Source organism: Callorhinchus milii, unplaced genomic scaffold (genome assembly GCF_018977255.1).
Source record: "Callorhinchus milii isolate IMCB2004 unplaced genomic scaffold, IMCB_Cmil_1.0 Scaffold1, whole genome shotgun sequence".
NCBI classification, from domain to species: Eukaryota; Metazoa; Chordata; class Chondrichthyes; order Chimaeriformes; family Callorhinchidae; genus Callorhinchus; species Callorhinchus milii.
In genome coordinates, this window is record NW_024704742.1 from 117425872 (window position 1) to 117451213 (window position 25342).

Genomic DNA, 25342 nt, shown 5'->3' on the forward strand with positions numbered 1-25342 from the left:
TCAGCAGGTCAGGCAGCATCTATGAAGAAAGGAAAGTGAATCAACCTTTCAGGTCCACGAGCCTTCGTCAGAACGGACGATTCCGTTATTTGCAACTTATTATTTGTTGTTTATGAATGAATTACAATGTTAATGTTACAATCAAAGTGCTGACAGTAGGTGTTACTGATGTTATGCAGAGAGTTGGCTTCGAACTTGAAGAGCATGAGTCGAGAAGCTTAAGAAGACTGGCACTGGGATTTGTATGGACCTTGAAGGAGTGTAAGGGTTAATGGCTGCTGATCACACGCCTCTCACTCACTGGCTGCTCCCTGTTTAATTGGAATAGAGAGGAGAAGGAGGAGGAACAGTCACTCCTCCAATAGCTCATAGATGACTGTACCTGAGAGCAACTGGAAGCGGTTTGCGACAGGAAGAGGAATGAGAAACCTAATCCAGTTTAAACCTTGAAAGCACTCACTGGTCTGTGTCGCCCAGAGGCACCTTTCAGTCCTTTCATCAGTCTTGTGGATTTAGCAGAAGCTGGTTTGTGAGAGCGGCTGGTGCTTGCCTTGCCTTGCCTTGCCTTGCCTTGCCTTGCCTTGCCTTGCTGTCCAGAGCTGAGTGTCTGGGAGATCAGACCAGCAGATGCTCTCCTCGGCCACCATGGGCTGGAAGGTCCAGATCGTGCTCTGCATCGCGTTCCTCTCCGGCGTCTCAGCATCAAATTCGGGTAAGAGAGGCTGGGATCGGGATCGTTATTTGCAACTTATTTTGTTGTGTTGGGCTTAATGTACATGTTACACCCACGTTACTGTCAGTGGGTGTTGCTATTGTTATTTATGGAGTTGGCTTGTACACTCAAGGGGGTGAGTTGAAAAGGGTAAAATAACCCTGGGATACTGGCATTTCTGTGGATCTGGAAGCAGTGTAAAGGGGTAATAACTTGAGATCACAATCCCAGGAGTTGGGTTCGGAAACCCAAACAGGAGTTTCTAATCCTCCCCCCCAATAAAAATTAGTCACTCATTCCATGGCTGTTTGTGGGACACTGCTGCGTGCAACTTGCCTGCGGTGGCGTTTTGCCCACAAAAGATACAGTCGATCCACTTCATAGCTCATCTTCCCCGCAGAGCAAAACGTTGGGCAAGTTTTGTTACTCTACACACCTCTGTTTATCTAGCAGTAAGTAGGAACCCGGTTGTTGGTCGATCTCTTCAATTTAGAAAAAAATCATAATAATTTGGAGACTCAATCCACGACTGTCTGAGGGACACTGCTTGGCTAATTGGCTGATGTGATTCGCCCACAAATATACAGTCAATTCACTTTACAGTCTATTCTGTGAGGTGCTTTGAGACGTCTAGAACACATGAAAAGTACCATATCAAATGCAAGTATTATATTTACTGTATATTCTGTGAAGCGCTTTGAGACGTTTCAATGACATGATTAGGAACTGGGGGTGTTGAAGAGGTCGGAACTTTGGGACAGAAGATGTCAGCGGGAGCCAAAAAGTATGGCTTCCGTTTTGTTGACGTTTAACTGCAGGAAATTTGCGCTCATGCAGCTCTTGATGTCCGGCAGACACTGTACTGACAGAACATCAGGGAACTGGGGATCGCAGCTGGAGGTGAAAAAATAGAGTTGAGTGTCATCCGCATACATGTGGAAGTTAACCCCGTGTCTGCAGTTGACATCACCGAGTGGGAGCGTATAGATGAGGAAGAGAAGGGGACCAAGGATGGATCCCTGGGATACCCCGCAGGTGACCGGGTGGAAGCAAGAAGAAAAGCCATTTGCAGAAATGTAGTGCTGGCGGTTTGTACGGTAGGGCTTGAACCAAGTGAGTGCGCTCCCACTGAGGTGGATGATGGAGGACAGGCGGTGGAGGAGGATGGCGTGATCGACTGTGTCAAACGAGATGGAGCGGTCCAGGAGGATGAGGAGGCAGAGGGAGCCCTAGTCACAGATAGAGAGGATATCATTTGTGACGTTTACAAGCACTGTCTCTGTACTGTGGGCAGGGCGGAAAGGGGTTCGAGTAGGGTGTGGAGGGAGATGTGTGTGTGGTTGGTTGGCAACAACGCTTTCCAGAGTTTTGGCCAGGAAGGGCAGGTTTGAGATAGGATGGTAGTGGCCAAAGTTGGACGGATCGAGGGTAGATTTTTTAAGGAGGGGGGTGATGACCACGGTTTTGAGGGGAAGTGGGACTGATCCTGAGGAGAGAGACCGGTTAATAGTGTCTGCCAACAGTGGGCAGAGGAGGGAGAACTGGGTGATCAGCAGTTGGGTGGGGAGGAGGTTCAAGGCAGCAGGTAGAGGGTTTCATTGTGGTGATGGTGGATGAGAGCGAGGAAGGAGAGATGGAGAAAATGAATGTAGAATGGGGGCCGTGGTAGGAGCTGAGGGTGGGGTGGGTGAGGGAGACAGAATGGGGGTGGTAGGTGACACCGGGCAGAAGGATGAAGCTGCCAGGTGGATGTGAATTTTAGAGGTAAGGAAGTCCATGAGTACATACATAAGAGCCATCCATACCATGATAACAAAGTAATATATAAAAGGTTAGAGAGTCCGGTGCTGGGTTGAAGGCAATCAAGAGAAATCTTTTCCAGCGTCAGGGATAGACATGTATTGTGTCTAACTGCAATCTAATTAAAGTGGACAAAAAATGTAGAAGAGTCAAAAGACCAATGTTGTTGGGGCCTAATGTTTTGTTTACCCAGCCTGTAAATGAGATGCCCTGAGCACAATACAGTATTGTGCTGTGTGGTCATGCTTTATTTGCTGAGAATTACTGGTGTTAGATTTGATTCTGTGGTGAGAAATTATGTAAGTATAAAATAATAAACAATGCCAGGTTTGACTACTATGGGGAGAAATTATTTTGGGAAAATATTTGGAACGAAAAATTATTTTTAAAATGCTTTCATAGGTAAACTGGGATGAAAAAGGAATAATCATAATCAGAGGTCAACCAACACCTACACCCAAAATGGTTGACAGTTGAAAGTATAAGCAACTATTAATGCTATTTTAAGTACAGTACTTTAGAGATCAAAGGAGGGGTTAATGTGCGTATAATAATAATCCTTGCATTTGATTCTAGCGTCTTATCACATCTTCACAACGTCTCAAAGCACTTCACAGAATATATTGTAAAGTGAATTGACTTTATATTTTGTGGGCAAAATGCAGCAGCCAAATGTGCCCAGCAGTGTCCCACAAACAGTTGTGGATTGAAGTGACAATTTTTTCCTTTTTTAAGTAATTATTAACTCCAGAAAAGCGATATTCCAATTGACTAACAACCAGGTTCCTACTAACTGATAGGTAAACAGAGGTGTGTGGAGTAAAGAAACTTGCCCAACTTTTCACCTTGCCGAGAATCAAACCCAGGTATCTCGCTTATGAACTATGTGCTCTAACCACTGAGCTACAGGACTCCACATACTCCAGTATAAAGTGTTCATAGTAATCCTTACATTTAATATTATGTCTTTTATGTCAAGAGACATCTCAAAGATATACTCTATTCTGACTGTTTTTTTGTGTGGGTGAACACACCAGACAAATTACGCACAGAAATGTCCCGAAGCAGCCATAAAAGTGAATGACCGATTTTATTACAAAAATTAATCTATTCTAACCCATTCGGGACTGATACATGATTCCCATGTAGTTAGATCTCATTACAATGTCCTTTTTATGTATGCTGTCACATGAGTCAAGTTGATTGCATTGCCCTTTCAGATTGGTGTGACTCATTGTTAAATAAACTAGGCAACCATAGCGAAAGAAACAGAAAATCAGTGTATTCAAAGGGATTGAATTTATATACTTTGAAGTTTACCGTATCTGGCTTTTAGCTTGAATTTTGATTGTTTCACTTTTTATTTACTAGTATTTCAGCATTGGATGAATTGAAATATGTATGTGATTCAATGTGTTGTAGAGAATTCAAATAATTTATACCCGGGTTTCAGAATTTGATCCTGGCTCGTGACTCTGTTGCTCTGCTCAAGATTTCATTTGAGCTGACATGGCTTTCTCACAACAGGGCACTTCAACTGAGGCACTAAAAAGAATGAAATAGGAATGTAGAAACTACTGTTGAAATAATCAAACAATAACTAACTTTCTGAAACAATTTAGGAATATAAATATAAAGCACAAAATGCAGTTTGAGAAGAGGAAAGAATCTAAGGCATGAAATAAAACTAATAAAAATACCAATTGCATTTGATATTACTCCTTATCATACTGTCGAACCATCTCAACAACAAATTACATTTTGTATAGCGCCTCAAAAGAATTGTTGCAAAGTGTAATGATTGTGAATTTGTTAGCCAGACTGGAATTTCCATAAGAATGAACATTTCAGCAAAATAAAAAACACACACACAAAATAGAAAAGGTTTCTTGAGCTTTTATATAAGAGTAAAGATATCACTTAAAATGATAGTTGTTTGATATAGAACTTTATCTTGTCATCGAAATGTTCAAAACACTTCACACAATTTGTGCTGTAGATTTGCTGTATGTTTTGTTGCTGAACTTATTTTTTAATACTGCACATTATAACCTTATAGGTATTAGCCTGGCTCGGTTGGTAGCACTTTCATCTCTGGATTCAAGCTCCACGTGGGGACTTTGAATTCAGTCTAGCCTAATACTTCAGCACAGTACAAGGGAGAGGTCAACAATATCAGAGGTGCCATCCATCAGATGAGACGTTTATTTCTTCTGTTGTGCGTGGCAAAAAAATCTCCCAGGAAAAAAAAACATTCACTTCATGTCAGTTTCATAGCCTTGGGACGTCCTCCTGACGTGAAAGGCACTAAATAAATGCAATTTGTTGTTGTTTATGTGACATCGCTGCACAAATTGGCTGCTGCATTTGCCTACAAAATACAGTCACTACATTTTACAGTGAATTCTGGAAAGACTCAGAGACATCTCCCCAATGTAAAAGATTCTAGTATCAAATGCAACAATTATGATTATTATTAGCTTGCCAGAAAGTTTCAGTGAGTCCACTGAATCTTGACTCTGATATATTGTTTATAAAGCTCCATGAATGGAAGAAAAATTCAGAAAAATAATAGTTACAGAAAGACATTCCCAAAGATAAGTTTGTATAGAGTGAGTATATCGTGCTAATGCTTTTTCTCGTACTTTTATAACTTGAGTTGTATGTTCATTTCAGATTTGATTCATTTTTCAGATGACAACTCGATCTTTAATGGTACAATCAGGAGTTTTGCTGGAACCAAATGTGGATCTTCTGCTTGTAACAATTCTCAGCACAGAAGGCAAAATTCCGGCTCAGAATACAGACTTAACGAAAGTCTGTATATAAAGTCTGTAAAGTTTGAAGATGCCGAGAAGGCAATTCATGTGAACATTTCGAAGATAGCAGGACAATACCTAACCGGACCGTGGATGACCATATTTATTCCTTCTGTTTATACAGCTGTTATTGCAATGAGTTTGCCTCTCAACTGCTTAGCAATCTTACTGTTCCTGTTTAAACTGAAATTGAAAACGCCGTCCATAATCTTCATGGTGAATTTGGCTATTGCAGATTTACTATTTGTGCTGTTGCTTCCCCTAAAAATCTCCTACCATTTCTCTGGCAATGACTGGGGATTTGGTTCTTTCACGTGCCGAATGGTTACTGGTGGATTTTATGCTTACATGTACTGCTCTGTGCTGCTGATGATGTGCATAAGTGTTGATCGATTTTTTGCTGTGGTTTATCCAATACGCTCAGTCTCATGGCGTAGCCCTAAACGTGCTAGTGTACTTTGCATTGTCATGTGGGTTCTGGCTATCACTGGTGCGTTACCCCTTTTCCTTTCTGAACAAATGGTGTATATCAGCAAACTGAACATTACAACCTGCCATGATGTGCTACCTCTCTCTACGCTACAAAACCACTCACTGTACTACTTTCCCATCTTGTGTACGCTGTTCTTTGTACTTCCCCTCATTGTGACCTCAATCTGCTACATATCCATTATCCTTACTCTTTCCTCTTCAAGTCTGTCGACCAAATGCAAAAAAACTCGTGCCATCAGTTTGGCTGTGCTTGTGCTTTTTGTGTTTATTGTCTGTTTTGCACCAACTAATATTCTTCTACTTATACACTACTTGCATTTTTATCACAGTGCAAGTGACTCGATCTATTTTGCTTATCTCCTGTGCCTGTGCATCGGGAGTGTGAGCTCTTGCATTGACCCTCTGATTTATTATTACGCCTCATCTTTGTGCCAAAAGCATTTGCAGAATCTGCAGTGCTGTGGGCAAGCAACTGAATCTGGGAGTAGTCGGATGGAATGTTTGAATGATAAATTGGGAACCACATCTCCCATTGGTGACATCCACAAACAATTATTAACGTGAACCCCTCACATGGTGTTACACATATAGTATTTATTAGTTAAAGTTACTTTACATAGCAATTTTGCTTTATTCTATATTGCAATCCTTGCTCCTTGAGTAGGTATGTGTATGAATCCAGTGTAGATGTTGTCAGAGACTGAAACTTGGTCAAAATGATGTTGTTCTTGTGGGGGCACTTCTCAGGCTTTCACCCATTTCAGTTTGGTTCTGGATAAAGCACATTCCGGATCATTGTTCAGCGTTAATGCTTTCATAAGCACTTGAACATTTCGATCCCATGCATGGCATAACAACTAGCTTCTTGCAGACATAACATGATGGCATATTTGTCAAGTCATAGAAGAAACTGCTCCTCAGGCTCTTAGTTTTTGTTTAGATTAAATTATGTAGAACATTAAGCCACAGAAACAGGACACTGCCCCAACTAGTTTGGGTTATTGTGTAATCGACTTGAGTCTCCTTTACCATTCCTAATCCTGTCTCCCACACCTCTTTATTCTATTAAATATCAAAATTCAACTTAGTACATATACGAATTAAGTCAGCAATAATGCATTCACTGAAAATGCAGAACTTTTCTGCCTTTATTTGCCAGAAGGATTGCAAATGATCGAACAAATTTATATATTGTACTTTTATAATCAACAAAAATTCCATGGGGAAGGAATCTCCTCACTGTGATTTGGAATGGATTTCATTAGTGAATGCACTTACCTATTGGAAAGTTTTGTATAAGACAACCTTTTGAGCACCTCATTCAAAGAAACATGGAAAACCAGAATGGACAAACATTTCAGATGGGCAGTATTTGGAGTCTTGTAGCTCATTGGTTAGAGCACTCGCTTTGCAAGTGAGAGACTTGGGTTCAATCCCAGCCAGAGGGCGAAACCTTGGGCAAGTTTCCTTACTCCACACAGAGCCTAGTAATAATCCCTCCAAAACCCAAAACAATAATAAATTGGTCATCTTCAATCTACGACTGTTTGTGGGACATTTCTGTGCGCAATTGGCTGCCGCGTTCACCCACAAATATACAGTCAATTCACTTTACAGTATATTCTGTGAAGCGCTTTGGGACCTCCTCCCGACGTGAAAAGCGCTATATCAAATGCAAGGATTATTATTATTATTATTGTGTTACAACAACAAAATTACATTTGTAAAGCGCTTTTCACGTCAGGAGAACATCCCGAGGCTCTGAAATAATATATTATATTATTGTCCACAGTACTTTGAGTCAACACACAACCAAGAAGCATAGAAGCATAACTGTAAGAGGAGTGCAAACCAAAATGCCACATTACAGGAACCAGAAAACCTGAAGACTTTCAAATTATATTTACTGTTGCACCAAACTGTTGAGTGGTTTAAAAAAGGAAAATGATGTTGAAATCTTTCAAATGAATGAAATGTACTATTTCAGGTTTGCAATGAAGAAAGATTTACTTGTTGAGTTCTATTACAAGTTTTCAGAACAAGAATGAAACTGGATATCATGATGATGATGCTTGTTGTTCACATTCTTTATCGCTATTTTTACCATTTTGTATCTAATATTTAAATATATTTTTTCAAATAAATTGAACGAAATGAAAAAGTAAAAACTTTGCAAATGTTTACTGCTACTTCAGCAATCTTATCATGTAAATATGTATCACAAACCTATTCATAGATTGAGCATATGACTTTCTGTGTAGAGGATGGCTCAGTTGATAGCAATCTCATCTCAGAGACAGAAGATTGTAAATTTTAAGACTCACCGCAGGACTTTGAGCTTATTGTCTGGAAGGTGCTGCCTTATGCTAATAAGATGTTAAAAATTGAGCTGCCCATCTGCCAGTTCAGTTGAATGTTAAATATCCCATGGTACTGTTCAGAAATAAAGAGGGGTCTCTCTTGGTATTCTGGCCAACGACCTCAGATAGAATTTTTCATTTATTTCATGGCTGTTTATGGGATATTTTTGTCTGCAAATTGTTTGGCATGTTCGCCTATAAAATATAGTCCCTACACTTTATAGGCGATGGTGTGAACCTCTTTGACACATCCTCCCAGTGTGAAAGGCACCATATTAAATGCAAGGATTATTATTTTTTATTTTATTTATCTCCAGAGACCCATTCTCAGCACATTGATGATTCCAATCAGATATTAAATGCACTCTGTTTGGCAGCGGCTAACCTATCTCCTGTTGAAATTTCCCTGTCTTAAAAAGGTTATTTAAGAATGTACAATATGCAAGTTTGCTTCCAGTTGAAGTATGTGCGTCAGGCAGATAAAATATTTAATAAGTGGCCTGAAAGTCTCAAATGGGAGAAGTACTGTATTAATATTGTGTAAGCCTATCCACTCTAACAATAATAATGCAAATCTTTACAGCACAAACTAGTTTTATTTGAATTCTATCTCGGCAAGACAAAGTGTTGACTTCTAGTTCAGAACAAAAGAGCTACTGATTCATTTCCACAAGTCCAGTGTCATTTGTTGAAGTAAAGTTAGATTATATTGTTGTTTTGTTTTATGTGCAGTCCACTGGGTCCCATCTCCTGACAGATCCATTGATCCATTACCTCCATTGCCAAGCCCCACCATACCACTCCCACCTTCTGTGACTGTACAGGCCCAGATCCTCCCTCTGCACAGCTATCACTAACCACTTTCATCTCCCTTCCTGTATGCCTCGCCACTGATGGGCAAGTTTTCTGCTATGCTGCCCCCTTGCTGTGGAACTCAATCCCTGTGTCCCTCCTTCTTGCCCCTCCCTCTCCACCTTCAAAACAACAACAAAAGCAACAAACAACAAAATTACATTTGTACAGCACCTTTCACATCAGGAGGACGTCCCAAGTCGTTGGACAGACAAAGTTATGGACCCGAGCTGGGGTCGGTGTGGGTGAGGGTGGAGGGCAGGGGGGGAAACAGGGAGCTCGAAAGCACGGTCGAAGAGGAGGGTCTTGAGATGGGTCTTGAAGGTGGCAAGGGAGGGGATGAGGTTGAGGGACTGCGAGATGGAGTTCCAGAGGGTGAGGGCAGAGTGGCAGAAGGTCCGCTCACCAACAGTGGGGCGAGCGAGGCAGGGGACGTGAAGCAGGCCGGAACCCGCTGAGTGGAGGGAGCGAGCAGGATGGGGTAGGGGGTTAGGAGGTCCCGGAGGTAGGGGGGAGCAAGACCATGGAGGGCTTTGAAGGTGAGGACCAGGATTTTGAACTGTATCCTCTGTGTGATGGGAAGTCAGAGGAGTTGGGTAAGGATGGGGGTGATAGAGTCACGGAGCCTGGTGCGGGAGAGGACACAGGCTGCAGAGTTCTGGATGATCTCCAGTCTATGGAGGGAGGAGTTGTAGATACCGAAAAGCAATGAGTTTGCATAGTCGAGCCTCGATGTAATGAAAGCATATATAAGGGTTTCGGTGGCCTGCGGTGTGAGACAGTGGCGGAGGTGGGCGATGTTGCGGAGGTGGATAAAGGTAGAGTGGGTCATGGTGGAGATGTGGGGTAGAAAGGATAGTTGAGGGTCAAACAAGACCCCAAGGTTCCGGACTGGTTTAGCAAGGTACAGTGTGCAACCGTGGATGGTGATGCTGTCAGTGCCTGAGGTGAGGAGGCGCTGAGGGGAGCCAATCAAGAGGGCCTCGGTCTTGTTGACGTCCAACTGAAGAAAGTTAGCTCTCATCCAGGACTTGATGTTTGACAGACATTCTGTCACGACAGCAGTAGTCCTGAAATCAAGGGTGGAGGCAGAGAGGTGGAGTTGGGTGTCATCCACATATATGTGGAAGTTGACCCCATATCTGCGGATGATGTCACCAAGAGGGAGCATATAGATATTGAAGAGGAGGGGACCAAGGACAGAGCCCTGAGGAACACCACACAAGACGATGTGGGGGCTAGAGGAGAAACCATTTGTGGAGATGAAGTGGAAGCGTTGTGAGAGATACAATCTGAAACAGTGAAGGACAGAGCTGTGAAGGTTGAAGTGAGAGGAGAGTCAGTGGAATGAGGATAGAGTGGTCGACGGTGTCGAAAGCAGCAGAGAGGTCAAGGAGGACGAGGAGGCAGAGGGAGCCCTGGTCGCAGATGGACAGAATGTCATTTGTCACTTTGACCAAAGCTGTTTCTGTGCTGTGGGCGACACGGAAACCCAATTGGAGGGGTTCGAGAAGGGAATGGCGGGACAGGAAGGAACGAAGCTGAGAAGCAACAACTCATTCTAGGACCTTGGAGAGGAAAGGGAGGTTGGACACCTGCCTTAAGATCTATTTATTCTATGTACTATTGGCCTGCTTCCCCCACCCCCTCCCACAAGCTTCTCCTCCCTCAGCTCCATCTTCACTCAGCCGGGGGTGTGGGGGTGGGGGATCTTTTAAGCCATGACTGAAGACCTTCCTCTTCGACTGTCACCTCTACGGTCACCTCCTTCATCCCCCTGGCTCGGTGTCAGACTCTGCCATTGTTAAGTGCGCCGAGATGCTGTCCCATGTGCAGAGCGCTATATAAATGCAAGTTGTTGTTGTGTCAGACTCCCTGACAGCTGTGTGAATTGCTTTGACACATCCTACAATAACTGTGCTATGTGAAGGTAAATTGCTGTTTTGACTATCTTCAAAATAAAGATTTGCTATAAAGCCACATTTAGGGTGCATTGATGAACAGTGATGCTATCAATGCCTGAGGTGCGGAGGTACTGACGGGAGCCAAACCAGAGGGCCTCTGTTTTGTCAACTTGGTTCACACAAACCGAAAAATTTCCTTTGCCACAATAAATAAGTAAAGTGAAGTATGAGTTTTTACTCAGAATAAGCAAAATATTGTTGTTTTCTACAGTTCCACATGGAAAAGCTGACATCATTTACTTTTCTTCTCACATATCATTCTCTGGTGGAACTAACCTAGCCGGTTTCCTGAAATAACTGAAAACAATTGTACACTACCCGAACACAATTTACATGTATATAGCGCCTATTTTATCAGGAAGCCACCTGAAAGTGCTTCACAGTTGTGGTGGCAGGAGTGGGGGTGGGTTGATAAGCAAATCTTCTTAGAGCTGAACTAGTAACCAGGTGAGGTGCTTACTACTGGAATATCGGAATTGAGGCAATCCTCTGCAGTGGCCTCAGATAGACCAGTTCCTCAGCCAGGGCAGATCCATAGTACGCCTAGACACGACTGATGTCAAACAAGCAACCTGATTCATCAGCAGGACTTGGGAAATCCAGACTGGCACTGGGGGCAAGGAACCTTGCACGTCACTCAGTTGGGGGTGTGGGAGGTTGGGGGGGCTGGGTCTTTTAAGCCATGACTGAAGACCTTCCTCTTCGACCGTCACCTCTACGGTCACCTCCTCCCTCCTCCCTCCTATACAAATGTAATTTTGTTGTTGTTGTTATGGGTATGGTAGTTCTCGCTGGATAAGAAGCGGGTGCTTGCCAGCCAGTGCTCTCAATGGCAAATTATATGGTTTTAGTTGATAGAAACTCTTGGTTCTTACTAAGCTGGGCCCAATAATTTGTGGAATTAGGCCACTCCCTGCAACTCTCAGGGAGTGGCCATTCCATTTCAGATATGTGTACATGGTATGCATTTGTGAAACTTCTTATGTTTGGTCTCAATACCAAGATTTTATCTGAATATACAATAACAAGAACTGCGATTGCTTCACGTCAGTCTGTGAAGAGATTGGAATCTTTTTATTCCTGGGGAAGGGGGAAGGGGGAAACATCCTAGATTTCTCTTTGATTGACTTTTGTTTTTGGTCAGCCGGGCGTCTGACGCAGGCGGAAACCCATCACCATGCTTAAGAGGAATTGATTGATTCAAAGCAGAGTATTACTGATTGACTCGCTGTGCATTCCCAGCATTTTCTGTTTCAATTTCCAATTCAGGCTGCAAGAAAAGGATTGGGAATGCGGATAAACGGTAGCCTGTTTTTTTTAAATTACAGCCTCCGATGGGACATTAAAGCTCTGCCTTTCGTTTTATAAAAAAAAAGGCAGAATTTTTTGCCCGTTTGCCTATGCTATGCTGCATTCTTTTTAATAAAACAACGTGAGTAAAATTGCTGAAGACCGATCCGAACAAATCAACTTTCAAACTTGGTGGAGAGCAAAACACAAAAGTCATACTATCAGCAAACAGTTGAGGTTTGTTAAGCTGCGAGGAGGTGATATTTTGGAAATGGCCATATAAAGACCGGGATCGGTGGGGTTAACTATAGATTAGCAAATTAATGCATTCGGGGGTCTTTTAAATGGCAATGCAATACTGCAACGCTAAGGAGAGGGCAGCAAAAGGGTGGGCAGCGAGTGACTCAGTTCCCTGTGAGTGTATTCTCTACACGTTCCACATGTTCTGTGAGAAGAGGGAGGATCTTGAATGTAATTCTTATCGCATCAGATTAGACCTTTCCCCCCCATCCCTCCTGCAAAGTTCCTGGCAGTCAATCCCAATAACGCACTCGTGATAATCATAATTACTATTATTATTATTATTATTATTATCATCATCATCGTTGCAACACACTGGAAAATGCGCCCTTGAAAGTTGCCACATTGCACCGAACTCCGCGCAACGGCTTTGCTGCGAGTTGTTACCCCCGAAGCGACGAAGATTTCTTTCCCGTTTCTCGCCGCTGCGCCACTCCCAAAAGGGAAATAGGTTTGGAATCGTTTCACGGGGATCGCATCTTTTACACCTTTGGTACCGGCGATCTCACCCCCAAAAAATATCGCCTCCGCTCTGCAGTCTATGCTCGTGTTTGCAAAGGCGGTTGTGGCACAGCAGTGGTCTCCGGAGGGGGACGACGAGGGCACTTGGGGAGTAATTGCACGAACTTGGGATCCGGTTTGTGCACAAGTGTCTCTCTTTGCTTCAAACGCTTCCCGGAATCGATGGGTTCGTTATCTGATCACCGGAGCTGAGAGTCGCCACGTTTGGATCGGATCAGAAGAACGTCACTCAGGAATGCGGAGCCGAGAGTGAGAGAGTGAGACAGACAGAGAGAGAGAGAGAGAGAGAGTGAAGTCCGGACTGATCTGCTCCGAGGGCAGAGCGTGTGAGCATCGCCACAAACTGAGCCCCAGCATCGCAGCAGCAGCAGCAGCAGCAGTAGCAGTAGCAGCAGCAGCAGTAGCAGTAGCCATCGTCTGCGCGGCCACTTGGCGTCGATTGCCCCGGAGTTCGCCGGTGGAAGAGACTGATTCGGGATCGCAGTTCGGAGCAGCACAAAGCCCTGTGGCTTTCTCATTCCCCCCCGACAGTATGGGTGGGGGAGTGGGGCTTGTGCTCTGCATCGCGCTGCTCCGCGCTGTGTCGGCTCGAAATCCTGGTAAGAGCACTGCTGCCTTTACACAAGGATTACACCCCAATCACTTGCCAACAATTATTTGCTGTGCGGGGGGGGGGGGGGGACACACAATGTTTTGCCCCCCAAAAAGGATAATAATAATAATAATAATCCTTGCATTTGATATAGCGCTTTTCACGGGAACACACTGTAAAGTGAATTGACTGTATATTTGTGGGCGAACGCGGCAGCCAATTGCGCACAGCAATGTCCCACAAACAGTCGTAGATTGAAAATGACCAATTTATTATTGTTTTCGTTTTTTGGAGGGATTATTATTAGGTGTGTGGAGTAAGGAAACTTGCCCAAGGTTTCACACTGCCTGGAATTGAACTCGATTTTAACGGCGTAGTCCCGAAATAAACAGGGAATACGAACAGTGGAATAAGGTTGGGAGTCCGGAGAGTGGAGGCATTGGGCAGACTTTGGTTTTCTGATTTGATTCAACACATTTATTTATCTGTTCCATGAATGGATCATTTTTTTTNGGTGGGGGAGATCATTTGTTGGGCTAAGTGAGTGTGTGCGTGAAACTTTCGCCATGAATGGTTTCCATGGTTTGTTTAACTGTTGGATCCTCAATTGTCCCTAAACAAAAGTACAGGGTTTAAGAGCAGAGTTTGAGGAGGGATCTGCAGCGTTGCTTCTTTCAAACAGAGATTTGATAGTTTTCTTTCAGGAAATAACATTATGGGATGTAGTTTGGGAGATATGTGAAAGGCAAACTAGATGGATCTTGGTGACTTTTCGTCTAGCATTTCTCATGTTGTTATGTTCTCTCACAGACAAGTGCTGGCAATCTGGTCCATTTCTCATGATTGTTATTTATGCACGGATCAGGATTAACCACTGATTTATAATAATATAATAATCTTTGCATTTTTATATAGCCCCTTATCACATCGTTGAGACATCAAAATATAAAGTCAATTCACTTTACAGTACATTCTGTGAAGCGCTTTGAGATGTCTCGACGACGTGATAAGTGCTATATCAAATACAAGGATTATTATTATTCAGTTTTGATCCAAGGTTGGAAGGTAAAAACAAATCTAAACCTTTGAAACAAAACCAAAATTACTAGAAATTTGTACCAAGACAATCAGGATATGATAGAGAAACACAGATTAACGTTTCTTCAATCTATATTGGAACATTTAAATGATACAGGGGTTTTCTCTTACTTTTAAAATCCTATCTCCTTTCTGACCAAGTGCTCTGCCCCTTTCACTTGTTTTCAGAGTTTGAATGCTGAATGCGTCACTGAGCCCATGGAATTCACAAAGAAAATATAAACAGTTGCCTGTTTCTGCAAAGAATCAGTAATTCACTACTGACAGCAAGTTTAAAAAAACATTGGACTGTCAAGTTTTTGGGGAAACTACAAGAGGCTGTTTAGTGTTTCCTCTGAAAAACTCATGGCTTTGGTGATAACTCTTCATTTTTGACACTAGGATAGAAGAAATAAGCATTGCATCTGATAATGTGTTTTATCAGGTGGTTGTGACATTTGAAAGTGGTTCGCAAGATTTTACTGTAAAGTGATTAACTGTGCATTTGTAGGCAAACACACCAGTCAATTTGTGCACAGCAGTGTCCTACAAACAGCCACAAAGTAAATGACCAATTTTATTTGGGGGGATTATTTGGCCATGGTACCTCATTTAAGGCAGCAAACAATCTGACAGTATATAAGAAGTTATAAATATTTTACATAACTTGTACAACAATCTAGAACAACATTATTGAGGTTTAACTCTTTCTGTACTTTATCTTGATGGATTTATACTCAGAGGAAAGCAAGAAAATGCACAGAATGGTTTGAAATGTGAAAAATCTTAAGGATGATTTCCAGGAGGAAACATATTAGGCTGCTGAAGCACAGCTTCTCCTAAAATACAACAGCTAACCCCTGTAAATTAGTAGTGTTTACTACTCTCCTGCCTGTGTTTACGTCATTGGAGCCTTAAATGAGGAAGGCAATGAAGTGGATTAATCAACGAGTAAACAATCTGACTCACTCTAGTAATTACAGGATTGCGCTCAAGGGTGAAAACGTGGATGTCTGCAGTGCAAACTCTGTGCCTTGAGGCATCCACCTGACTTGAAAGGTGCTACACAAATATAACTCGTTGTTGTTGCTGTTGCTGCATAATCTCAGAGCAAAATAAGTTGAACAATCAAATAATGTTTTATTTCTTTATTATTATCATTGACTGGTATTGCCTTAATAAGTCTTGCCTAAAAGTAATTTGTTATGTGTATATAAAATATATTTTTTAAAAATTAAAATGCATTTAAAATTACGTTTAGAATATATGATTTGGAAAAGTGATATTTTCTCCTCAATAATCACATAGAGAAATAGGAACTACTTTTGCAATTAGTTGTATTCAGTCATAAATAGTGATTTAAAACAGATCTTTATTTTCCAGTCACAGACTTATCATCTTATTGTGTATGATGAAAAAATAATAAAATCAATATTTGTATATTCTGACTTTACTTCGTACAGAGTAATCCTGACCTCTAGTCACCTTGTTGATATATAAACAGCCCCGGAACACTGGGGCTGCAGCATAAGGCTTTTCCTTCTCAGGACAATTCAGCTGCAATTCAGCTACAAATATATATTGATGCAAGAGATTTAACTCCAAATTTACCTCAAGCAATCCTGTGGATAAAATCATTCACTTCATAGCTGTTTGTGGGACAAAGCTGTGAGCAAGTTGGCTGATACGTTTACTTGTAAAATACACAGTCACTACACTTCACAAAGCAGTGAAGCACTTTGACAGGTTTCAATGATGTTACAAAGTGGTATAACAAATGGTAGGTAACAGAAGCATCTGGGCAAATCCTGTGGGTAAAAATTCCATTTAGTATTACGTACCATGCAACAGATTGGAACCATTATTTACAGCAGTTTCATTAACCCAAGAAAGTGTATAAACATCCTATGTGTAACATTGTCATTTATCATTGTCTCCCCAAACTGGAAAACTGTACAATATTTTTATTATTGAATCATCAGATGAGGATTTTTGTTTCTCAGGTAACTCATCAAAGGCAGTAGCCCCTCCTAGAAGCTTTGGAGGTATTATTCAACTCTCTGAATATATTGATCTTGCACTTATCGAAGGTGAAGATTCAGGTCAGTTCAGCGGAAGTGGATCGAAAGATGCTCCTGGAATTGATTCTGATGAAAATAAAGTCATGGATTCTGTCAAAGACTCGAAGAAACCCAATCTACATTATGTGGCTATTTCGAAGATAACAGGACAATATCTAACCGGGCCATGGATGACCATATTTATTCCTTCAATTTATACAGCTGTTATTGCAATGAGTTTGCCTCTCAATTGCTTAGCAATCTTACTGTTCCTGTTTAAACTGAAATTGAAAACCCCGTCCGTAATCTTCATGGTGAATTTGGCTATTGCAGATTTACTATTTGTGCTGTTGCTTCCCCTAAAAATCTCCTACCATTTCTCTGGCAATGACTGGGGATTTGGTTCTTTCACGTGCCGAATGGTTACTGGTGGATTTTATGCTTACATGTACTGCTCTGTGCTGCTGATGATGTGCATAAGTGTTGATCGATTTTTTGCTGTGGTTTATCCAATACGCTCAGTCTCATGGCGTAGCCCTAAACGTGCTAGTGTACTTTGCATTGTCATGTGGGTTCTGGCTATCACTGGTGCGTTACCCCTTTTCCTTTCTGAACAAATGGTGTATATCAGCAAACTGAACATTACAACCTGCCATGATGTGCTACCTCTCTCTACGCTACAAAACCACTCACTGTACTACTTTCCCATCTTGTGTACGCTGTTCTTTGTACTTCCCCTCATTGTGACCTCAATCTGCTACATATCCATTATCCTTACTCTTTCCTCTTCAAGTCTGTCGACCAAATGCAAAAAAACTCGTGCCATCGGTTTGGCTGTGATTGTGCTTTTTGTGTTTATTGTCTGTTTTGCACCAACTAATATTCTTCTACTTATACACTACTTGCACTTTTATCACAGTGCAAGTGACTCAATGTATTTTGCTTATCTCCTGTGCCTGTGCATCGGGAGTGTGAGCTCTTGCATTGACCCTCTGATTTATTATTACGCCTCATCTTTGTGCCAAAAGCATTTGCAGAGTCTGCAGTGCTGTGGGCAAGCAACTGAATCTGGGAGTAGTCAGACAGAATGCAAGAACAGTAAAACAGGGAGCTCCACTGATACTGTCTCCCAGAAATTACTTATCTAAATTGATTACATTGCCACTTACTGAATTAGTATTCTTTATTTAATGACATTACGATATAGATTTCACAATTCTGTGACAATATCATCTTATTGTATACCTTCATTGCACAGAGTTATTCTACATCCATATAATACCTTAACTTTACCTGTGAGAAAAGAACAATCCCTGCATTTAAGTTTAAATTATTTTCTTCAAGTAACATTTATTTTCTTCATAGAGTATATCTCATTATGTGTTGTTTGACTTTTGAGTACGTCCAGACCCACATTGGCAACAGAAATTCCAAGTCTTGATGTAATTGTATTTAAAGTGACTTTAACCCCTGCCCTGAACTTCAGTATTATGCATTCCATAAATGCCTTTTCTTGCCATGTTCGTCCAGTCAATGGGTCTGGTTACCTTGAGTTTAGAACATAAACATTAATGTGTTGGATAGTGTAGTTCCTTTTTTGCTTACTTTGCTTCTAAAATACTTAGCAAAATGTTAAGATTACAGTTGACTGCAATTTCAAAATTGTAAATGTAATTGGCTGGCTCCAATTCCATTCTTTCTTCACTTTCTTTTGTCATATTTAGGGCTGGCTCTGATTGTTATAATAACTAGTAGATGGAATTTCATACTCTAAATGAAAAAAATATATTTGCAAAGTTGTAGTTAGCAATAGTTAAAGAAGTCAAGCATATTTCTGGTAGAAACCAATCTCATTTATTCATACATAGCACAAACTCAATGAAGAAGACATTTTACAATACTACATAGCATTGTTAAGGGTTTACTGCAACCCAGATTTCAACTGTGTCCAAGCTTCATACGTTATTTTCAATTTACAAAAATTGTTTCCAATAACATTCTTAAATATTAACATGAAATATTAATATGCTCTGTAAAACCTCTGAACCATCTGGTTAACCATCTGAATATTATTATTCTATTTGATAAGCAAGAATGTTAATCCATGTGTGTTTGTTGGATATTATATACTATGTCTATGTAACACTAAAATTTGTTGATGCTCCATGCATTTCCTATTGATGGACAAAACTCTAAAGGCTCATTTAATAAGATATGTGAAGTAATTTATGTGTTACTTTGCTTTCCGCTTATTTTACACAGTATATAAGATTGTAACCAGATTATGTTTAAGTGTGTTTCATCAATTATTGCATACATGTAGCATTCTTAGATTTCAAAAAAATTTAGAAATTCAGGCTAATGATATTAAAAATGATTTTATTACTTCAAACCATTCCACGATTGCTCCTCCAGTTACTCAAATAAACGGCCCCCCGAGGGGGAAAGTTTTAGAAGATTGTTTCCAGGTTTGTAAAGAACATAAATACTGCATACTTTATAAGGTTATATAATAGGAGAATGATAAGAGTACATATTAGCAATTCTGCTGCATTGGCGAAAAGGGAATCTGGAGGCGATTTTCGGGGCTTTTTTAATCATGAATGTAAAAGCAATTTGTTCCAACACAAAGCTGCTCAGTATTTTTGTAAAAATCATATTTAATTTGTGAGGTAAAAGGGAAATTCCATCCACAAGGGTTTTACGCAGCAAAGATAAGAGAATATATACTGTTTCACTGCAAATAAGATTTGTTAAAACTAAAAATACAAGTTAAAGTGGAAACTATTGAGGTTAAACAATCCTGCCCAGGAAGTGATTAATTTCCTTCTCCCCAATCCAAATAAATAGCTAAGTCTCTTACTATACTTAAGGAAAACCTCCAGCAGCTAATAACTATTATGAAAATACAGCTCTAACTCTTATCGCTACGGATAATCGGTTTTAAACTCTGGCGACTTATCTTTCAAAAGGACATTGATGGATTAGAAGGAATTTGGAGAACAGCAACAAAGATAATTCCTGGATAAGATGCTGTAAATTTATAGAATTCAATTTGATTTCATTAGTGGAAAGAGGTACAAGGTTTTTAACCCCTAGGACATCTCTAAGACGAAAACCTATTTGGATTTATCTGTGAGTTATCTATCTCATCAGAGGGGGCCAAGCACTAAATATCACAGCAAATACATCAGAAGACTGATCCGGGCAACTCCATCACACAATTGGGTCAAAGAGTACAATACAATGTAGGTTTACGAGGCTGGCAGGTTACTGCTATCAGGATAGACTGGATAGGTTGGACATTTTTTTGCTAGAAAAGAGATGTTTAAGGGGGAACATAACAGAAGTGTTTAAAATTATAAAAGGGTTTGATAAGGTTAACATAAATAGGCCATTTCCACTGGTTGGGGAGTCCATAACCATGGGACACAAATAGAACACCAGCTTGCACTTATATAGCATCCTCCACACAGGGTAGCATCTCGAGCGCTTAAAATATGAAAGGTACTGGGGATCAAAAAGAGAATTTTGGAGGAGAACTCATGCAGAGGGTAGTGAGATTGTGGAATTCGCTGCCTGAAGTGACAGTTGAATTAAATAATGGGGAAGCTTTCAAGAGGAATGAAGGAGAGGGGAATAAAAAGGTATGGGAAGGAGTAAAGGAATGGGTGAAGACTCATGGAGTATAAACATTGGCACAGATTGGTTGGGCCATGTGGCTTGTTTCCATGCTGTACATTCTTTGTGAATCTTTAATGACTTGATATTTCATTCACTGACTTAAAGAAAACTCGTGTTTGGAGCTGTTCTGTAGCTGATCAGGGCTAAGTTTTTATCAGTGAAGGACATAGCTCACAAATGGAGATCAAATGTATAGAAACAGAGAAATAAGCTATGATTTAAAAATAAATGAAGTAAATATTTGTAAAGTTATCAGCATAAGTAAGAAATTACGTGAAAGTTGAAAATAGTTCAAAGTCTTTTTTTCAAAACCTGATGCACAAGAAGATAACATTCTCTGCAGCTGGCAATTTAAGGATTAGGTGTTAAACTGGGTAGAATGATGTAGGTGGAAGCAGATCATTAATTTGGGCTGTGTATTCGGAACTAGAAAATGCTTATATAAAATTAATAACCCGCTAAACTCTGTGTTTAATAACTGCTTCACGAAAGAGTGAAGTAAATACCTAAGAAAAGTATGGTTTTAAGGATGAGATTTTTGGAGTTAATAAATAATAATAATTCTTGCATTTCACATCAGGTGAATGTCTCAAAGCACTTCACAGAATCTACTGATTACTGACTATGTATTTTGTAGGCGAATGCGGTAACAAATTTGAATTATCAATCAATTATTCCAGGAAATCCAATGAAAATATAATTTGTGGTAAGTTGCCAGGTAGGGTGGAACACAACAACATTACATTTGTATAGTGCCTTTCATGTCAGAAGGACGTCCCAAGGCGCTGGATAATCAGTCTAAACAAAGGGCAAAATACTGCAGATGCTGGAAATCTGAAACAAAAACAGAAGTTGCTGGGAACACTCAGCAGATCAGGCAGCATCTATGAAGAGAGTAAAGTGAGTCACCGTTTTGGGTCCATGACCCTTCGTCAAAACTAGGGCATGTTGGGAGGGAGAGGCTTTTAAGGGCTAACAGAGAGGGGGAGGCAGGGCAAGGAAGACAAAGGAGAAAATGGGGTAGAGGACAGGGGATAATGAGTTAAAGAGGTTTCAATGATGCAAAACAAAGGAGGGGATTACGACAAAGCGGGGGAATAGGGGTGTTAATACTGCAGAATAAAGCAGGGGAAGGATTACAACAAAATAGGCAGACTGGAGAGAAAAGGTGTGTCTGGGATCAAGATGACGGTCCCAGACACAGAAGAGGAGGGGGAAGGTGAGCTGTTATGGTCTGAAATTGTTGAATTCAATATTGAGGCCAGAGGGCTGTAAGGTCCCCAGCAGATAAATAAGGTGCTGTTGAGCTTGCACTGTGCCTCATTGGAACAGCGTTGGAGACCATGGGTGGTCCTGTAGCTCAGTGGTCAGAGCACTCGCTTTGCAAGCGAGAGACCTGAGTTCAATTCCAGGCAGGTCAGAGCGAAACCTTGGGCAAGTTTCCTTACTCCACACGCCTAATAATAAAACCCTCCAAAACCAAAAACAATAATGAATTGGTCATTTTCAATCTACGACTGTTTGTGGGACATTGCTGTGCGCAATTGGCTGCCGCGTTCGCCCACAAATATACAGTCAATTCACTTTACAGTGTGTTCTGTAAAGCGCTTTGGGACGTCCTCCCGACGTGAAAAGCGCTATACCAAATGCAAGGATTATTATTATTATGGGTGGAGAGGTCAGAGTGCGAGAGGGAGAGTTGAAGGGGCAAGAAACCGGAAGCTCAGGGTTGTGCTGGTGGACAAAAGCCTCGCCCTCCCAACATGCCCCATTTCTGACCAAGGGTTGTGGACCTGAAATGTTGACTCACTTTCCTTTCTCCATAGATGCTGCCTAACCTGCCGAGTGTACCCAGCAACTTCTGTTTTTGTTTCAGATTTCCAGCATCTGCAGCATTTTGTGGCTGAATCAATGTTTCGGACCCAAGCTGGGGGTTGGGATTGGGGAGGGTGGAGGGCACGGGGGGAAGGAGGGTGATCAAAGACACGGACGAAGAGGACGGTCTTGAAGGAGGTAAAGGAGGTGGCAAGTGAGGGACAAATGGTAGAGATAGTGGCATTGTTGCAATGAATCTCCCACCCTGCCAATTGCCTCCTTCAGTCATCAAACCCTTCCCCATCTTGCATCATTTAATCTGCTTTCATTTAATCTTTTGTCAAAAATAAATATACAGATGTACATGGTATACACATGCAGCACTAAAAACATGACTTAGGCAATAAGAAACTTCTGACCTAATCTATTAACGAGACAGCTTTACTGTCTACGCAGACACTGAACCCACATGACAGCATTTAGCAAGTTCCTAGAATCTATAAAGTATGAATTGCGTCACAATTGCATGATTTGCCTTCCTTGCTTAGCAGTTTGTGATTAAAGTATGTAAGTAGTTATACTCCCTCCACATTTTGAATCAAGCTACTAATGTATTTTTCTTTATTATTACTACTTAAAAGTGAAGGCCCAGGACAGGAGAAGTAAGTTCAATAAATTAAATTATATAGCGTGTAGTACACTTGTACAATTGTGCCTCTGGCTCTGTGCACAGAAGTATGTATTTGCACTTTCTGAAATCTGACCCAGATACATGTTTTAAGCCAACTTTACATGCCTTATTCAAATCTAATTTCTGATAGGGTTGATTCAGCATGGACTTTGATAAGCACTGAGCAGCTCGATAAACATACAAAGTTCATTGCTAGTGGAGGGCTGAAGGGGAAGGAGCTCGGAGGACTCAAGGACATTTTTAAAGGAGTGAGGGGGAGCTTTCCGGGGATGGAACAGGGTAGTGCCTGGCTTGGAAGCAGGGAATTGAATACGAGAGATGAAGGCATGGTCTGAGATAGCATTGCCTTTCAATGGCTAAAGAACGTCTTGAAAGAAAACCTTACATTCCGGTTATTCCTCTTCTGAGTAAAATAAAGGCTGGCTCTTCAGATCTCATGTTCTTTCCACCTCCTGATCTAACACCCTGATCCCTGTGACTGATAAAGAGGTATTTTGAAAGAATTTGTTTGTAGGTTCTGGATATCACTTCGAAGAATTTAACTGTAAATATAAGAAAGGTCTTAGTATCCCAAACTAGGAGAATAATTTAGTTAGTTAGCCATGTTACATTGATTCTGATTGGCTTCACCCGAATTAGCAAATCCAGTTGATTAATGATTGAGAGAGTTAAACACAATAAACTGGATTATTTCATTTACAATAAACGATCTGAATATGGATAGGTGCAACTCACAACTAACAGGAAGGGTGTGCAATACTGCAGTAAAATATGGTGCAATTCTATTTGGAGGATGCAGACAGAACAGAATGATGTGAGTGGGGAGAAACGTATTGCAATATTTAAATTGCTTCTAATATGTTTGTAATAAGTTCTAGCAGATTTTTCTCTGGTAAAACTTTTGTTAAAAATAAAACTTTGAAGTATGCTCAAAAGCAGAACTTTTCGAAGCATTATTACCCAATAAATGTCCTTGTTTTTTTTGATTATCTCAGAAGTTTTAAAGCAGTGAGACATGAATTGAATTCAATTTGCTGATGAATTTAAAATTATATTAACATTTTGGAAAAATCCCAGTAATTTATGTGAGTGAACAAGTCATACCATGTTTAAATGGTGAAAAGAACTCTTCCATAAACTGCAGTTGTTCAAGAAACTGTCAGCTATAAAAAATAAGCCACAATATATATAGTTACATGGATTTTCAAAAAACAATTGTCAAAATATCATGGCATATGTAATTAAGGGGAGTGTGGTCACCTAGATAGAGAAATGTGTTGGAGGGCAAAGAATAGGGAAGCTTAAAAAAAGTTTCTCAGACTAGGAAGATGCATTGGAAGGTAGTTTCTTCCAGTACTCTTTAGTTCCACCATTCATTGCTTCCAACTTCTCCAAACCTCCACCATCTGCATCCTCAGCCTCACCAAACGCTTCAGGTCCATCACACCAGTTCTCACCAGTCTCCACCTGGGAGTCTTCCTATCTCCCAGCAGATTGATTTCAATGTCTTCACACTCACCTATAAATGATACTTCAGTATTTCAGCATCTCTCTTTCCCTACTTGTTTAATAGCTCCATCCGTTGCCAGCTCAGGCTCACTGCACAGCTCCCGCCCTCTCTGCACCAGTATCGGTGGCTGAGCTTTCAGTATCTACACCACTAATCTCTGGAATTCTCTCCATCTCATCTCTCTCTATCTTTATTTATGTCAAGCCTTGAAACCTACTTCTCAGCTGCACCTACGGTCACCTCCCACTTTTCCTTCTTGGTGTCTGACTCCGCCTTTGTAAACACGACAAGATGTTATCCTACATGAAGGACGCTATATAAATGCAAGTTGTTGTTATTACTAGCTATCAAAAATCCATGTAAATTTGTCATTCACTTGAAGGAAAAGATCAGTTGCTGGGGATTCTTCTGACTTGGGTCCCATTAAATAATTAACTTCACCCACAAAATATACAGTCAATTCACTTTACAGTATATTCTGTGAAGCATTTGAGACATCCCAAAGATGTGATAAGGCGGTACATCAAATACAAGGATTATTATTATTAATAACCTTGTAAGATGAAGCCCTAACAAGTAAGGTTGAACAAGCAGCAGAAAGTTTGTAAGTGTTTGGACTAGTTAAACTCCAGCAGCACCACAATACACACTCTGGGCTCTCGAGTCCTTGAATTGTTTCCAACCTGCGATTACATGAGGATGGTGCAGCCATCTGGGAAGAGTTCTCTCAATTACTAGACAAACAGAACCAAACATAATAATAATAATAATCCTTGCATTTGATATAGCGCTTTTCACGTCG

General features: G+C 40.9%; 2 protein-coding genes across 2 annotated transcripts; both read left to right on the forward strand.

Moving 5' to 3' along the window:
* Window positions 1-406: 406 nt before the first annotated feature.
* LOC103186382 (proteinase-activated receptor 1-like) lies at window positions 407-7241 on the forward strand. Its single transcript, XM_007905376.2, has 2 exons — window positions 407-712; window positions 5207-7241. The coding sequence occupies exons 1-2, from the start codon at window positions 628-630 to the stop codon at window positions 6385-6387; spliced, it is 1266 nt and encodes a 421-aa protein (XP_007903567.1). The 5' UTR covers window positions 407-627; the 3' UTR covers window positions 6388-7241.
* A 6135-nt stretch (window positions 7242-13376) lies between these two features.
* On the forward strand, window positions 13377-19300 carry LOC103186383 (proteinase-activated receptor 1). The gene is made up of 2 exons (XM_007905378.2): window positions 13377-13710; window positions 16784-19300. The coding sequence occupies exons 1-2, from the start codon at window positions 13644-13646 to the stop codon at window positions 17986-17988; spliced, it is 1272 nt and encodes a 423-aa protein (XP_007903569.1). The 5' UTR covers window positions 13377-13643; the 3' UTR covers window positions 17989-19300.
* Window positions 19301-25342: the final 6042 nt, after the last annotated feature.